At 33.7% G+C, this 17062-nt stretch overlaps 1 protein-coding gene across 4 annotated transcripts in view; it reads left to right on the forward strand.

Annotated features, from left to right (window-relative positions):
* Nucleotides 1-17062, forward strand: part of toc (toucan) — a 516113-nt gene that overhangs the window by 204073 nt on the left and 294978 nt on the right. Inside the window, exons 3-7 of one of the 4 annotated variants that reach the window (XM_072524002.1) lie at nucleotides 2679-2735; nucleotides 2790-2852; nucleotides 8323-8367; nucleotides 11863-11928; nucleotides 12258-12317. The exons of 1 other annotated variant lie outside the window; for it this stretch is intronic. In XM_072524002.1, the coding sequence (XP_072380103.1) occupies nucleotides 2679-2735; nucleotides 2790-2852; nucleotides 8323-8367; nucleotides 11863-11928; nucleotides 12258-12317 (291 nt within the window). The remainder of the gene's footprint in view (nucleotides 1-2678; nucleotides 2736-2789; nucleotides 2853-8322; nucleotides 8368-11862; nucleotides 11929-12257; nucleotides 12318-17062) is intronic. 2 more of the 4 variants (XM_072524003.1, XM_072524004.1) reach the window with 2 other exon arrangements.

Genomic DNA, 17062 nt, shown 5'->3' on the forward strand with positions numbered 1-17062 from the left:
TGATTTTTATCGGGTTTTTCCTCGCTGAATGAGTACAACATTTGATTTTATTGGTTTTTATTTTTAATTTTGTTAATTATAAAATTAAAATGAACTGTATTTTATTCAAATAAAACAATAATAATCTACATTCTTTTTAGGAAATTAAAAGGTAATATCTTCTTCTTCCGATTCTTCTCCCATCATTACGTCTGGAATTCGATCTAAGACATTATTCCCTGTTTTGAAACTTGATATCCAAGCATGCAGCTCTTCCGTAAAAATATTTTCTTGGCACATCTTCATTAAATCCTTTTTTTTGCTTCGCTTATTGGAAGAGTACTTTTGTATAACTTTGGTAAAATACCCTGAGTTGGTAAGTCTAGGGTTGCTTTTTGGATAAAATTTGTTTTTGCCTTTTAGAGCGTAGAGTAGGAGTTTTTTTTTTAATTTAATTTAATATCTTCTGATATGTTTAAACACTTTAATCCTTCTGAGAGATCGTAGTTGAAAAAAATTTTCCTTCTTTAACCTTTAATATATTTTAGTCTCTTGATTTTTAACCACTGCACAGTATTACCGTCAGAATCTACTGTTCTGTTTTGCAATATATTTGCTGCAAGTGACTTTAATTCTAAAAATTCATTAAATTTTATTTCTTTTACCTTGTATGGGCCTATATTATGTTTCACATTGTCTACTGTCTTCATTTTCTGTTTTCTTGCTGTTTGAAATATATTTTTCGTCATTCATGCAAGTTACATTTACATGTTTACTTGCAGATTCTATTGCAGAGTACATAGAATCCACTTCCATATAAATATGTCCTGCTTCTAAGAACTTTTGTTCTATAATTTCCAACTGGTCGATATTTTGTACGATCTACAACAGTAGTACGGCTATAAATTGATTGCGGTTTTGACCGCTACAAGTATCTGAAAAAATTGTTACATGCTTAACCTCAGGTCTTAAGCATTCACTTAAATAGTAATACATACAAGTTCCGATTTCAGAACTACCCTTTTTGCCATTGATTTCATTCCAGCACAAGCAATATGCGTTATCGGGTAGTGGTGATTCCCAAATAGTAAGATTGTATACTACCAATTTTCTACGATAGTGTAATTGACTAATAGATCCTTTGGGTATTTGTAAAATTGCTTGTAAATCCAATGTTACAGACATAAATGTCTTGTCTTTATCTATTCTTTTAGCGGCCTGACAAATTTCGTTTCTTTTTCTATGTTCTTCGTAGATTATTTCAAGGTTTGTTCTCTGCTCTAGATCAGCCTTAGCATATTTGGCACAGATAAAACACTGGTCCTTTTTGGGCGTGAAAAAACTTCGATTATAATCTTCACAAAAAATATATCTATATTTACGTAAAGCAACAGGGTCTCGATTATTTTCGATGCAGTTATCTAAGTAAAGCTGGTACATTTTTTTGATATTTAGAGTGGGATCTAAATATTTTCTAATGGTATCCTTTCGGGTATAATGAGATTATATAACCGGAAAGGATTCAATATGACTTTTAACAAATTGAACATCTTCAGCCTTTGTTGTGTTAACTGGTTCCTTTTTCCGCGATTGTCTTCTTTAGAATAGCAACCAGTAGAATCACTGTTAGCTACAGCATTTATTATAACATCTGGGGATATACACAGCGTTTTTGTAAAAAACTTTTGGCACACTGGAATCCGTTCGTTGTTAGCTAGTGGAAAGAAATATTTCTTGCTAAATTTTCGTTCCTTTCTTTTGGAAGTTTTAAGGACAAGTCTAGTCATAATTTGTTTTACAGTTATATTGTGCAAAATAAAATTTTTTCTAGATTTAAAATCTAGACTCCAGTAATTTGTACAGAGTTCATCACAATTCAACATCAAACTATACTTGTTAGAGAACGCAACGTCCGTAATCAAATCCAGACATGAGTGAACTAATCAGAACTACCAACCCAAAAAGGTAAATCGTTGTACTTCGTGTAACCTAAAATTGATTTACTGGGTTTTTGCAGGACAAAAATGTGCTGAAATTTAATAAAGTGTCGTAGTATAAAATTCTTTATTGGATTTTCGCATGAATATATTTTGTTAAAATTAACAGCTTTGTAATCTTCATATCCGATAAATGTATTTATATATTTTTAAAATCTTAACTTGTGAATTTCTTTTAAAAGGAAAGCAGTTAAGTTGTTCTAGCTTATTTTTCCTAGAACTGATTTTATATTTCAGACATTTATTATGAATTTCTATTTCCGATAAAATTAATTATCTGTTTTTAACTCAGAAATATTTCTAATAAAATTAGTAACTTTACACAGGAAAAGAAGATAAATGATTCTACCGGATTCTCATATTATAAATATGTTTACTTCAAAGTATTTTTATCAGTAAAGTTATATATCGGGTTGGTGTTATTTAAAAATACGAGTTAACGGTTTTTACCATGTTTGGTTTTTATCAATTATTGTGCTTAAAAATGTTAATATCAATTTAAAAAATTTTTCAGTGATAGAAGACGTGTTTTTAATACAGAAGAAATAAAAATGGCGGATTTCATAATTTTGTCATTTATCGGGTTTTCGGTCGAACCCCTCGATTTATTAATTTTAATATACAAATATTATGATTGTATCAACAATTATTAGCAGCTAATGCTGTAGTAAGAATGCTAGTGTATATATTTGCATGTTTCAGTACTGCTTCTTCCTCTGCTACAACACGCTTGGAATTAACAGATAACATACCAAAAATGTAAGCTTGTAGATTAAAATCGTAGAATATTATTATTGTATTGCATGCTTTTAGTTCCCCTCGGCTGCAGTCCAGGTTGATGAATACAACAAAGTCTAAAACAACGTTAACCGGGAGGTAAGTTTTGGATATGGTTTGGGTGTTTGTAACTATAATTAAAGCACTATAATACACATAATAAAACTTATATGGAATCATCTGATAGTTCGTATTATTTTAAGCGAATTTAAAAAAAAACAACCTACGAAATCAAAGAATATTTATTTATTTTAAAGCAATTTAATCACCAATACATAAAAATTAAAGAAACCCATATCTTCTTTTTTTTATAGATATGACTCTGTCTGTTTTTCAATGTGCCTTTAATAAGTTGTCGTTCCATGGTTTTCGTGGTCTTCCTGCTGATCGTCTTATTATTGGGGAACCGTCTGTTGCCGTCTTTACTACTCTATTTGTTGTCATTCGGCTTATATGATCGTTCCATTCTACTCTTCTATTTCTTACCCAGTTCTTGATGTTCTCCACCTTGCATCTACGTCGTATATCTGTACTTCTAGTTCTGTCCCACAGTGACTTACCATCAATTTTTCTAAGTGTTTTCATCTCTGCTGGTTCTAACATCCTTGTTGTCCTCTCTGTGTCAGGTCTTGTTTCTGCCGCTTATCTCATTATTGGTCTGATGAGTGTTTTGTAAATTCTGCCTTTAGTTTCTTTCCCGATATTTTTATTTCTCCATACTGATTCATTTAGGCAGCCTGCCGCTCTGTTTGCTCTATTAACTTGATCGTTAACTTCAGTTTCGAGCTTTTTGTATCTAGAGAATGTGATGCCTAGATATTTAAACTCCATCACTTGTTCTATTATCTCACCTTCTAGCTGCAATGTACATGTTAGTAAATTTGCTGTTGTAACCATGCATTTTGTTTTCTTTGGGGAAATTAACATGTTAAATTTTCTGGCGGTTATATTAAATTGGTGCAGCATACGTTGTAAATCATCTTCACTTTGCATAGCAGATTATTTTAAGTTGTTTTTCTCCCATTTGGTATCATTTTTTAGTTCTTACTTTTTTATTATTTTATTCCTAATCAGGTTGAACAATAGAGGACTCAGAGAATCTCCCTGTGTTACCCCATTGCCAGCTTCAATAGGGTCGATTAGTTCTTTTTCTACTTTTACTTTTATTGTGTTGTTTTGGTAGATTTTTTTTATCGTTTCTATTATTTTTAGAGGTATCTCTCTTGCGTACAGTACGTGGATAACGTCTTTTAATTTGACCCAGTCAAATGCCTTCGTAATGTCCACGAAACATAGAAATGCCGATTTGTTGTATTCTAATGCACATGCCTCATTATAAATATAGCCTCGGTGCATGATCTTTCCGACCTAAAACCTTGTTATTCTTCTGCTAGTGTTATAATTTCATTCAGTTTATTTGTTATCACTTTGGTTGTTAATTTTAGTGTTAGGTGTAATAAATTAATTCCCCTGCAATTTTCCGGGTCCGATTTGTCTCCCTTTTTGAAGAGATGTATTAGGATGCTTGATCTCCATTTTTGAGGAATTCTATTTTGTTCTATTATTTTTTGGATTAGTTTTTTGGTTAGATCTGGTTCGGCATTCTGTCCTCTCCTGGTGATTTTCTATATTTTAATTTCCTTAATGCCTTCTTTACCTCTTCCTCCTCAATATTTATATCTTGGTTTGTCGTCACTTCTGGTGTTGGCGGTTCATTATCGTCACCTTTCGCTTCCTTTAGTGTTTCCTTCTGAATGTGTTTCGTTTTTATAAGTTCGTTTACTCGATCTTTACTTGCTTTATGTTTACTTGCAGTTTTTTCATCCTTTGCGATGTAAGTTTTTTCCAATACAGTTCCGTTTCATCAGCGTTAAATACCTGAACGGCATAATAGTCCCCATCTTCAATCATTTTCGCTAACTTCTGTGGAAATATTTTTGCTGCTGCTTTATCTGCTGTAGCACTTTGTGATCTTGATATAATGAAGTGCATTTCTTTTCATGATTGTTTTAATTCTTTTGTAGTCTTCTTATATCCATATTATTTGCAAAGGCTACACATTGATCCTTATATACAACACTTCTAAAACGACCTTTTATCAAAAATAAAGATTACCAACCAGTTTTCCGAGAATTTTAGGGTAAATAAGGGACTAAGGCAATGCTGCAGTATATCTCCAGCAATCTTCAAAATTTTTCTGAATAAGGCACTGAAGAAATGGAGGAGATAATGCTCTGGAATGGGTATACCATTAAACGACGAAACAACCTTATATACGCTTTATTTCGCGGATGATTAAGTAGTCGCGGATTCTACAAACACAAAAATATACATAAGTACACATGGACTCAAGAGACAAGAAAACTAAGATCCATTATTGACTACATTATCATGAACCACAAAAGCTCCATCAAAGTGAAAGACACCAGAGTGAAAAGAGGGGCAGAGTGTGGAACAGATCACAAACTTGTGGTGGCATGGATGGAATTCCCCTATATCTGGACAAAACAAAAACATACATCGATTGTTACAACGGGAACGACAATAAACGAAAAGAGGCTCAAATTACATCTATTGCAGGAAGAATCAATAAAAGATTTATACAAAAGAAGACTAGACCAAAAACTAGAAGAATTCAGATATGACACGTTAGATGAAATGCATGAACACATAAAAACCTGCCTGATTTCAGCGGCCTTAGAAGCTCTTGGAGAAGACGACCAAAGGAACACTCATCAGAATATCAAATTAAGGGAAGACACATTGAAATGCATAAAAGAAAAGAAAAAACTACACATAAAATACCTAACCACCAAAAAACAGGAAGACTTAGACCTATATAGAGCGAAAAACAGAGAGGTAAAGAAAAGAGTAACAAATGAAAAGAACGAACGATGGGAACAAGCATGCACAGAGATAGAACGACATATCGGAGGAACGAGAAATTCAGAATCATGGCGAATATTAAAAGCACTTCAACGAAATAAGACAGAGAAAACCCAGATCGGCAAAATTAGTGAAAACGAGTGGCAAGAATACTACGTAGAACTACTTACAGAAAACCGTCCCCAATTTCAGGAAGAGAATATAGAACATGCAGGAAATGGGGCATACGACCAGATAGAAATAAGCCTGGCAGAAGTTAAGAGAGCAATCAAGACATTGAAGAACAAAAAAGCCAAAGGACCCGGAGGAATACCAAACGAACTAATTAAAAACGGAACGGAAAAGTTATTCCGCATGCTACATAGAATGTTCGAAAGAGGACTAAATGGAGAAGAAATACCTGCTGAATGGACACAAGCATACATCACATCCATACATAAGAAAGGAAACAGGAAAAAATGTGAAAACTATAGAGGAATTAGTATAATATCGTCGGTAGGTAGACTTTACGGGAAAATTATTAAGGAAAAACTAGAAACTGAAATAATAGGAAAAATTGGAGAAGACCAAGCAGGGTTCACAGTAGGAAAATCATGCCTAGATCATACGTACACATTAGAACAACTGGTAGAGAAGAAAATGGCAAAAGGTAGACCGGTCCATCTGGCCTTTGTTGATCTAAAGAAAGCATATGACTCAATACCTAGAGTCAAATTATGGGAAGCAATGAATGATCTCGGAATCCGACAAACACTAATAAAAGCAGTTAAAGCACTATACAAAGAAAACAAAGTAGCTATTAAATGTGGAAATAAAGCCTACAATCCATTTAAGACGACAAAAGGACTTCTACAAGGCTGTGCTACGTCCCCTACTCTGTTTAAAATATTCTTGGAAAAGACACTCAAACCATGGAGGAGAAAGTGCGAAGGAATGGGCATACCAGTAAGAGACGAATACCTATACACCTTAAGTTTTGCCGACGATCAAGTAGTCATCGCACAAGATGAAGAAGATCTCAGCTTTATGCTCAGAAAACTAGAAGAAGAATATAAAAACAACGGAATGGAAATAAACTTAGAGAAAACCGAATACCTAACAACAGAAAACAAGGATATGAGAAACCTAGAGATAGACGAAGGAAGACAAATAAAGAGAACAGATAAATTCAAGTATTTAGGAACCATAATATCGAACCAGGGAACAACAGAAGAAGATATAAACAACAGACTGAGACAAACAAGAAACTGTATAAGACAACTAAACTCAGTGTTGTGGGATAAGAACATTACGATAAAGACAAAAAAGAGAATATATAATACCCTGACAAGAAGTATCCTGACATATGGGTCCGAAAACTGGACAATTAACAAGAGAAATAGAGGTAGAATAAGAGCAGTAGAAATGGAGTTCCTGAGGAGAAGCTGTAGACTTACAAAAAGAGACAGAATTGAAAACGCAGAGATTAAGCGGAGAATGGGAGTGCAATCAGACATAATCGACTATATAGAGGAGAAGAGACTATCCTGGTACGGCCACGTCAGAAGAGCGGACAGAGGACGCTGGATAAACAAAATCACAGAATGGAGCCCGATTGGAAGAAGAAAGAGAGGAAGACCCCGAAGGTCATTCAGAGATGAAATCGACGAGGCTATGGAGAAAAGAACCCTGCGAGATGGAGACTGGAATGACAGGGAAAATTGGAGAAAACGGTTGAGTGAAGGAAGACAGTGAAAACTGTGGAAATCCTTAGTAGTAGTATTAAGTAGTCATCGCACAAGACCATAGATCTGCAGTTGATATCGAAGCGATTAATAAAAGAGTACCAGCGATGGGGCCTAAATGTTTAACAAATGTTCAACAAAAATAAAACACGTGTGCATAGGTAACGGTAACGATCGGCATCGCAGACATATGAATGTATTTAAAACAACGTGGTTATTTGCTTTTACCAATGGCAAGCATCGGCAATCAGTGGCTGCCAGTCGCATTAGCACAAGCTAAGGCAGTGATACAATCCTTGCTTATTTTAGGTCCAGGTGCTGCTAATTCACGACGTGACACGAGAGTTTTTCGTGGCAAAGCTTTCCAATTGAGCTCACTTTCGTCTGCGTTGTAAACGGTTTGGAGGGCATAATTTTCTTGTTTCAGTAACTTCGTTAATTGAATTTAGAATTAATCTGCTGCTTTTTATCCTTGTATTTGAATGTCTCGCCTTAAATCATTTTAACCAGCCTGTGCTTGCTTGAAAATTGACAACTCTTCGGGTTTTTCGTTGAATTGAACTGCTTTTTCACACAGAATCAAATCAGAAATAGGTTCTCTCTGGAATCTTTTTTGAGATAATCACTTATATACAGCATCATCGATGTCCGTGTTTGAGGCAAGTCTAATCGTTTTACGGCTAAAGAATCTGCCAGAAGAATCAAGCTGGCGCATAAAGGTTCGGTTGATTGACGTTCGGATAATTGACGCTCTTCTATGGTACTACTAAATATGCTACTGCTTCAAAAATGTTATCAAAACTGCTATTACTGACAAAACTGATTACATTTTATAGCCTACGTTCTACTCAATCGTTTGCTTGAATGCTTTTATCATTTAACATAAAACCAAACTGAATAATCTGCAAATAGTTTGCTTATCATTTGAGTATTATTTTGTAAATATAGATTATTTTTAGGATAATTCCAACGAAATCTTCAGTCGGACCACAATTTACACGAAGGTAAGAGTCATGTAAAAGTAATACCGTAGTAAAAAAATTGTTTTCTGAAGAATTAAAAAAAGGTTTTTAAATTAAACAGAAAGAAGAAAAAGACAAGATGTCTTCCGAGTTAGGTTGTGATTTTATTCGTTTACTCATTTTTTATACATATGGAATGTCTAATATGATTTTTTTATAAAATTATATAGTGTTTCAAAACATCTTTTTTAAGTTCAACAATTGGAATATTAAATTGAAATCATACTATACCTTTCTACAGTATGATGCAAATGTATGGAATAAATTCATTATTTCAGAGACAGACTTTTCAAAAAAAATCTTAAAACACGTCAATTTTAATTTTTGAATGGCCATCAACTGCTATAATATATGTGTTGGACATTACGTCATCAGTGTCGGCGTAATGACGTAATCGACGATTTTTTTAAATACAAACCTAGGTCACGCGACAGCTCATTTGAAAGGTCTCCTTATCGCCTTTACAACGATATTATCATTTGAATATTTATTTCTACAGGGTTAACAAAAACTGTTGGTTTATTAATACAATTGACTTACAATAAATGTTTACTTAAATACAATCAAATTACAACAAATATTCAAGTGGACGACCTTCAGCAATAATACAATGTAAAAGATGGGCAATAAATTCTTTCCTAACGTTTTCGATGACTTCAGGTGTTATTTGTGCAATTTCCGTTCTTATGCGCTCCTTCAATTACAGATGTACTTTATATGGATGTCACTTCTCCTTTTTTAGCACTGTTACAACAGTTGATTGGTGGACATTATTATCTAGTGCGACCTGCCTAGAACTGGTATGGTGATTTTCTTGAAACGCCAGTACAACGTCCAGTTTCTTGGCTACGGATATTGATTTTCTACCACTTTTGGGAAGATCTTTAACATGGCCCGTTTCTTTATTTTTTTTTTAATTTTACTTACTGTTGATTAAGTAATTAGTTCGCGGTTGGGGTATTTAGCATTGAGTCTACTAAACTTCTGCTTGAGTCCTCACTCTATCTCCATAACCAATCATAATTAAAATCTCGATTCGTTCTGTTTCTATTAGTTTCATTTTTGTAAATGCTGTTATTAATGTTGGCAAAAAACTCGTAGAGTAAAAATTTGACGTCTATTATTTGACAGATTTGCAATTCATTCACAAATTAAGACGAGTCAATGACAATATTGATTTAAATATTTTTGAAAAATAACTTGGAATACTTACTATAATAATTAATTTCATATTATAATGTAGCATTGTTTGTTATCAATGTATTTTTTTTCGAAACCAGCAAAAATACTATTTTGTTTTATTCTCAGTGGCGTTCCTGAGTGTATTTTAGTTCAGTGAATGCAGATTTATTTTAACTCCATGTTACTTAACAAAGTTTATAATTTTGGTGAACCCTGTAAAAATAAATATTCAAATGATTATATCGTTGTAAAGGCGATAAGGAGACCTTTCAAATGAGCTGTCGCCTGACCTCGGTTTGTATTTAAAAAAATCGTCGTTTACGTCATTACGCCGATGCTGATGACGTAATGTCCAACACATATGATGGCCAGTTGATGGCCATTCAAAAATTAAAATTGACGTGTTTTAAGATTTTTTTTAAAAGTCGTTTGTTTCTGAAATAATGAATTTATTCCATACATTTGCATCATACTGTATATTTATTTTGGAAAGTTTTAAAATTAACGAAATTTTATATTCTTTTAAAATGGACCCTCACTGGACACTGTATTTTTTATATAAACAGGAAGCACTGTGAAGTTAAATAGACTCCATATTATAATCTGTTTTTATGGAATTATATTATACAGGGTGTCCCCGAAAATAGTGCGTTCCCTAAGAGCATGGGTAGAAGGCACCAGTTAGAGCACGAAGTCTTCTAAATAACATTTTTTCTAAATTCAACAGTTTGACCAAAAAACGAAAATAAAAATACGTTTTGATATGCAAAAAGAAATCTGTCATGAGATTGTCATATTAAACTCTTTTGCTCTTATGTTAAATCTGTGGACTAGTATTTGCAGACAGTCTTCCTCTTGTGCTATCAATATTGCGTCGTCTGCGTAACAGAGTATTTTATTTCTTTGTTTCCCATTCTTTATCCTCTTCCTTTGTTAACGCTTTTGATAATTTCATCCATGATAAAATTAAAGAGCATGGGGCCCAATGAATCCCCTTGTCTTATTCCGCTGCCCATTTCCGTAGGTTCTGTAAGTTGTCTATTTATTCTGACTTCCATTTTGTTGTTTTGGTAGATGTTTTCGATAGTTTTTATAATATTTAGAGGAACTTCTTATTATACAGAAGATGGATTACATCTTGGAGTCTTACACTGTCGAACGCTTTCTTTAGGCCAATCAGACACAGAAATGCTCGTCTATTATACTCTAGTGATTTCTCAGTAATTTGATTTATAACGAATATTGCATCTGTACCCGATCTTCCACTACGAAAACCCTGTTGTTCATCTACTAAACTTATCCTCTGATTTATTAGCACTTGTAAAATTTTAGTTGTAAGTTTTAGCATAGTATTTAACAAGTTCATGCCTCTTTAGCTGTTTTTATCTCCTTTTTTAAATAGTAGAATTAGTTCGCTCGTTCTCCATTCTCCCGGTATTTCATTGTGTTTTATAATTTTATTAATTAATGTTGTTAATTGTTCTGTCATTGCTGCTCCGCAATATTTCAGTAATTCGTTTGGTATCACGTCTTTACCTGCTGCTTTTCTGTTCTTCAGGTTTTCAAGTATTTTCCGAACTTCCTGTACATTAATATTAAGTTCTTCATTTGTGGTAATTTCTGGTGTTTCCGCTTCTAGCGTCGTTTGTTCTTCCTCTGCATATAGCTTTTTTAGGTAGTCAATCCACCTATCCTTTTCTATGTGTTTTGGTTCTATTAGTTCCTTTATCTCCGTTCTTTGATCTCTTTGACAGTGATAATTTTTTATTTTTCTTACAAGTGCATGTGTTTCGTGTCTAATTGTCTTGTAATTATGGTATGCCTCTTGTGTTTTGGTTGACATGTATTTCAGGTAAGCTTTTTTCTTCTCTTTACATTTTTCCTTCACTTCTGTACAAAACCAAGGAGTTCTTCGCCTTGGGAATGATTTATTTTTATTTATATTTCTTTTACCAAGAACTTGGTCGTCAGAACTGATAAGTGAATTTATGTTGGATTTGATCTAGAAAGAATGGTGGTCAGAGGTGATTGGATTACCAATTCGGCGCGAAATAAAGTAAACAGAGGTACTAAAAGAAATTTACAAAAGAATGAGCGCAAGTATTCGCTTCTATAAGAAATTTTCTAGCCTTGGAAGATACTTCGGGAGTTTATATGACCACAGTGTCCATTGAGGATTAATATTTAAAACTAATCAAAAAAAAAACAAAGTCCAAAATGAGAGTATTAGTTGCAAATAATAATAAGCTTATTGAAATGGCATTTTGTGTTTTTTTACTTATAATATTATTTTAGCACGTCAGCTGCAGCTTTACAAAATGGTCAAAAAAGTACTGCTAGAAAGCTCAATGGCGATCCTAGGTAAATGTTAAAATTGATTAATTTCTAGAATTGTTAGTGAAAACAATTTGTATCTGTAAAAACACATTGTACATATAAACTATTTAACTAAATTTGGGCACCACTAACATTTTTTGATGGTATTTTTTAAGGTACTAACTTTTTTAGATGTTGGCTTTAGATCCCCACTAAATTCAAGCACCTATTCAAGAAAAAGACATATTTTAACATAATCCCTTTATTAAAATACATTTACACTTTAAGTGATTACCAATTGTTTTCATTAACCATTTTTATTGCTTGGTAACACTGTAGTTTATTGTACATATTCACTTAGCGCATGTTTTTAGTGTGTCTCCAGTCGCATTGAAAAGTTCTAGAATATCGACTGCAGTCAATGTGGTAGAGAGGTAAGTAGATGTAGTAGATTTTAATAATACCAAAATAGTTACATGTTTTATAGTTCCAAACGTTTTTGAATTTTGTTTCATCCAATTAAAGCGGAAAACACACCTAAGCGATCACGACGCGATAGTGTTCACGATGGGGATCGCGATTCGACTTATCTGAAACAAACAAGTGGATCAGCACATACTGGTCGCGACCTGCTGGCGATCAAAGGAATTTGTGCAGCGTTCTGACGGCAATTGCCGCGATATAATGAATTTAGCGTTGAGAACGTAGCAGTTTACGTATATCGCTGGTCGGGTTGATGCAAAACAAAAAAGATGTATATCGAAAACCTTGTTGAAATTGTAAAAAAATATGATATATTGTTCAACCTGTCCCACCCAGAGTATAAGAACGAACGTATTTAAAATAAAATCATTTTGTAGCATCAACTGGTTCCCTAAAATTGTTCCTTGTTTGGTGGTTTTTTGTCCGATCTAAAATTTCATCAAAGCTTTCAAAATTTATTCTAAAATATTTATAGAAACAGTTCTCATCTCTGCGAAGTTATGGATACAATTTATGAAATTCTCCTTGTTGCTTGCGCCTCAGGTTAGGCTATAGTTTCACGAGCGACAGATTGTCGCTAGCAGTAGCAGTAAAATTACGGTGGCAGTAAAGCAGTAAAATCATGGCTCCACGAGCGACAGTTTACAGAGCGCATATCGTTTTGGTCTTGTAGTGGCTCCATGAGCGTTAATATGACGCAGCTACAATCAGTGGTATCTTGTCCGTTTATATAATGTCCGTGTATATAGCAGATAAAATAAATAAACAAATAAGTAAAATAAATTCACACCGATAATACAATAATATAGTATGGATAATCTATCATTTCAACAAAAAATTGCTTTAATATTGGCATTGCGCCTTCGACGTAGGGTTAAAAAACAACGGAAATGGTGGATTCACCCTGTTCTAGTGCCTAGACAGACAGAGGGAAATTTTTTTCTTTTACAGTTTTTTGAAGTTTGTTTTTTGAATATTACATGATGTCAGTGTCTTCTTTTAATTTTTTATTATGTGAAATAGAAGATGTCATACGAAAACAGGATACATCAATGCGTGATAGCCTAAGCCCAGAAGAAAAATTAGTAATCACCTACCTTAAAGTAAGATTTCAAATTACATATTTTATAATCCTATACATGTATCTACCTAAAAATAAAAAAAAACAAATATTTAACTATTCAACTTTCATTAGAATAAAAAGTGGCCGCCACCACTTCTTACCTCTGCGTATTCTGTAATTAGCTACTAAATTATCAAATAGATCGACGGCTGCCATACTCCCATATGTCGATTATATTCATTTATCATATTGGGTTGATGTAATGAATCTTCCTTTTCCAATATCTAACCTTCTTTCTTATGTTACAATAATTTAAAAAATTCTGATGCGACATAAAATCTGCTTTGTTGCATTCTTTTATTTATGAATTTTACGCCAAGCTATCGAGAACGAAACATTAGTACTGAAGGATAATAAAATTTTACTATAAACAATAATTATTAAAATTTTATTTATATGACATGATTAGACAACCACTTATGTAGAAATGAATCACCAGTTCGAAGAAGGAAATCCAAAAAATAGATTTTCGGGAAATCAATAAAAACTGTTTATTCTCTCTGTTCAACTTTTTCTTGTTTAATAATGGCATCAATTATAAAGTACAGTTTGATACGGTTAATTGGGATTGAAAAAAAAACCATCCATTGATTTTTGTTATCTAGAATACCGACAAAGAAAATATTGGATTTATTTCTTTCTTAGAACTTATAATTTTTTGTAATGATTTGAGACACAAAATTGTATGAAAAAACTTTAAAGTAATTTATAAAAACAAAGAAACAATTTAACAAACACAGAGAAATAAACAAACAAGAACAAAAATATCCGATTAAATGGCAATTACCGCTACAAGCGACAAATTGGAGCCACAAACGCGCTGCAAATTACTGCTAAAAAATAGGTCCGGATCTATTCGAACGCGACACGACCTTGACGACGCGTCTCGGTCTCGAAACGAAGCGACAATCTACAGCGCGTGGAGCCACTCAGTATCACTGCTGTTGTTTTCATTTATCAAGCTACATTTTACTGCTACTGCTAGCGACAATCTGTCGCTCGTGGAGCCGTAGCCTTAGTCATGTAAACAAACATCTCTTCTTTTTCTGCAAAATAAACTGCATAAATATCTGCATTTGTAAATGGAAAAATAGAACGTCGACGCATACCTTTTATTAAAATTTTGCAATGCTTGTTCTTCTTGTAAATCGCAAATTTTATAAACTATATTTCCAAAGGTATTATTAATACTATTGAAATCGCAGGTTGCTATCGGTCTGATGTGTTAGCTTTCTAAAGAAACGGAGATCGCCATCGCGATTGTGGACGTGATCGCAATCGTGGTCGCTTAGGTAAGTTCTCCGCTGTTTATTTTAATTTATTTAATGTCTTCTTAAAACTTCGATCAGGGGCGTAGAAAGGACTTGGCGTAACATCGCCCCCTCCTTAAGAGACGATTCCTTCTGGAACCTTGTCGGGACTAGAACGGAATGCTGGTATCGGCAACTAGACTCTCTTTTACAAATCCCAATTGTATAAAAGTGGTAAGGGACGTAAGAGTCGTATTTTACATAAAAATCTGGCCAAAACCAAAAATTTGAAAACTAGCATTTCGGACCGATTCTTTTTCATAAAGCAGGTACATAGTTATCTGGCACTATCTCCTTCCCAAATAACCTAACCAAACAAATTGGACAGCTGTCACTGCTGTCCAATTTGATTTTTGTAATAGCGGCAGTTATGAATATGCCAGAGGAAAGTATGTACTTAATATTAAACCATATTTTAAAGCATTACTTTTCTAGAACTTCAATCAAAATTAATCCAATTTTTTGTATAATTTTCAATATAAACGAATGCTTTTAGTTATTCTATACTCATCATTACTGCATACGAGTTATTTCACAGTAAAGATTAGACTATGTACTAAAATAAACAGTTCAAGTTTTCACAAGTTTGCACAAAATTAAATAAAAACGAAAATACTGTAAATAGTACAAGCTGGTTTATAAATTTATTATTAAACACCAAAGACCATGTATCCAATTGTACAAAAATATTAAAAAAAAAAATAACACTTATGTTTTTTGACCTGCTCTTTGAATCTGAAATACCTTAACCTTGTAGCACTTCCGTTTATACTGGAAGTAACCATTTTAGCTTCTATAATTTTAAGTTTCTTTAATTGTATTTTTTTATTGTTCATTGAAATTATTTTTTTGCATTTTTATTATTCCTTGGCATATTTATAAGTACTTTTTTTACAAAAATCACTTGAATTAAAAACATAAATAAATCGCAAATCATCAAAAAAAATGTAGTAAAATCTTAAAACTAAACACAACCAAAACTTATAGGAAGTGATAGCTGTTGAATTTGTTTAGTTAGGTTATTTGGAGAGGGGTCTTGACAGAAGACACCACATATAACGACCTGCTTTGAAGACAAGAATCGATACGAAATGCTAGTTTTGGAAATTTTCGTTTCGACTAGCTTTTTATGTAAAATACCACTCTGTGGAACGGTTTCCGTTCCGCACCGGTAACAGACCAGTATCTTGACTGGTGTTTTTAAAGAGTTCGTCCACCATATTTTGGACAACCCTCCAATCCAACTGGTAACATTTTAGCTTTGGCTAATTTCTGCACGTTGGACTCCATCACGTCCTCTCTCAATTTGAGTAATATCCACCATACATCTTGGTAGGTCATGGGAGGTGTCTTTTATTACCAGATAGAAAAGGTGTGATGCATCTTGTAGTTTCAAAGCTTTTCCGGGAGCTGGTAGATGGCATTGTAGTTCTGCAACTCGACCAAACTTCCTTTGAAAGATGAATGCCAATTCTTGTGCGTCTTTAATATTAGCCGGAATGGTAGGGATCAGTGAGTAGTCATCTGGAAGTGCGAGTAGATTTTGCTTTTCTTCAGTGGTAACATCATGTCTTGCTTTACTTCCATGAATTCCTTAAACGTGAGGTTAGGTACTTTTGAATTTGGTTTACTTCCATTTCTTCATCTGCTTCGTGCTCTCCTTCGAATGGATCCAGCCGGTTATGGTGTACTATCATCGTTTTTCCTCTCGTAATCTTGCTTATTCCGTAGATTATATCGTTAATCTTCTCCCTAATAAGGCACGGACCTTCCTTTCTTTCTTCCCTTCTTCATTTCTTCCTTCCTTGCTTTCTTCCTTTCTTCCCTCCTTCCTTTCTTCCTTCAGAACTACTACAATTTGGATAAAATATACTTGGGATACAGAATAACCCTTTCGCTTCTTTGGATTATAGAACCAGACTTTGTCATTCTTCTTAAAACATCCCTTTTTGCCTTGGGTATCATACCGTTTCTTCATTCTTTCGCTAGCTTTCTGAAGATGGGAACGGACCAACTCGTGTATATCATCCATTTTACTTCATAATTGGCGCACATAATCTTCACCAGCTACATCTTCCCTAGGTCGACATCCAACCTTTATATCACAGGGTAGTCGCATCTCCCGTCCAAATAGGACTTTTGCTGATGTTTGGTCTGTTGATTCATTGCAGCGGATTTGTAGGCCATTGCGAAGAATGGAAGGTACTGCTCCCAGTCTCGCTGGTGATTGGACACCTTCTTTGCTAATACTTGTCAACTTGTC

Source organism: Diabrotica undecimpunctata, chromosome 2 (genome assembly GCF_040954645.1).
Source record: "Diabrotica undecimpunctata isolate CICGRU chromosome 2, icDiaUnde3, whole genome shotgun sequence".
Taxonomy (NCBI): domain Eukaryota; kingdom Metazoa; phylum Arthropoda; class Insecta; order Coleoptera; family Chrysomelidae; genus Diabrotica; species Diabrotica undecimpunctata.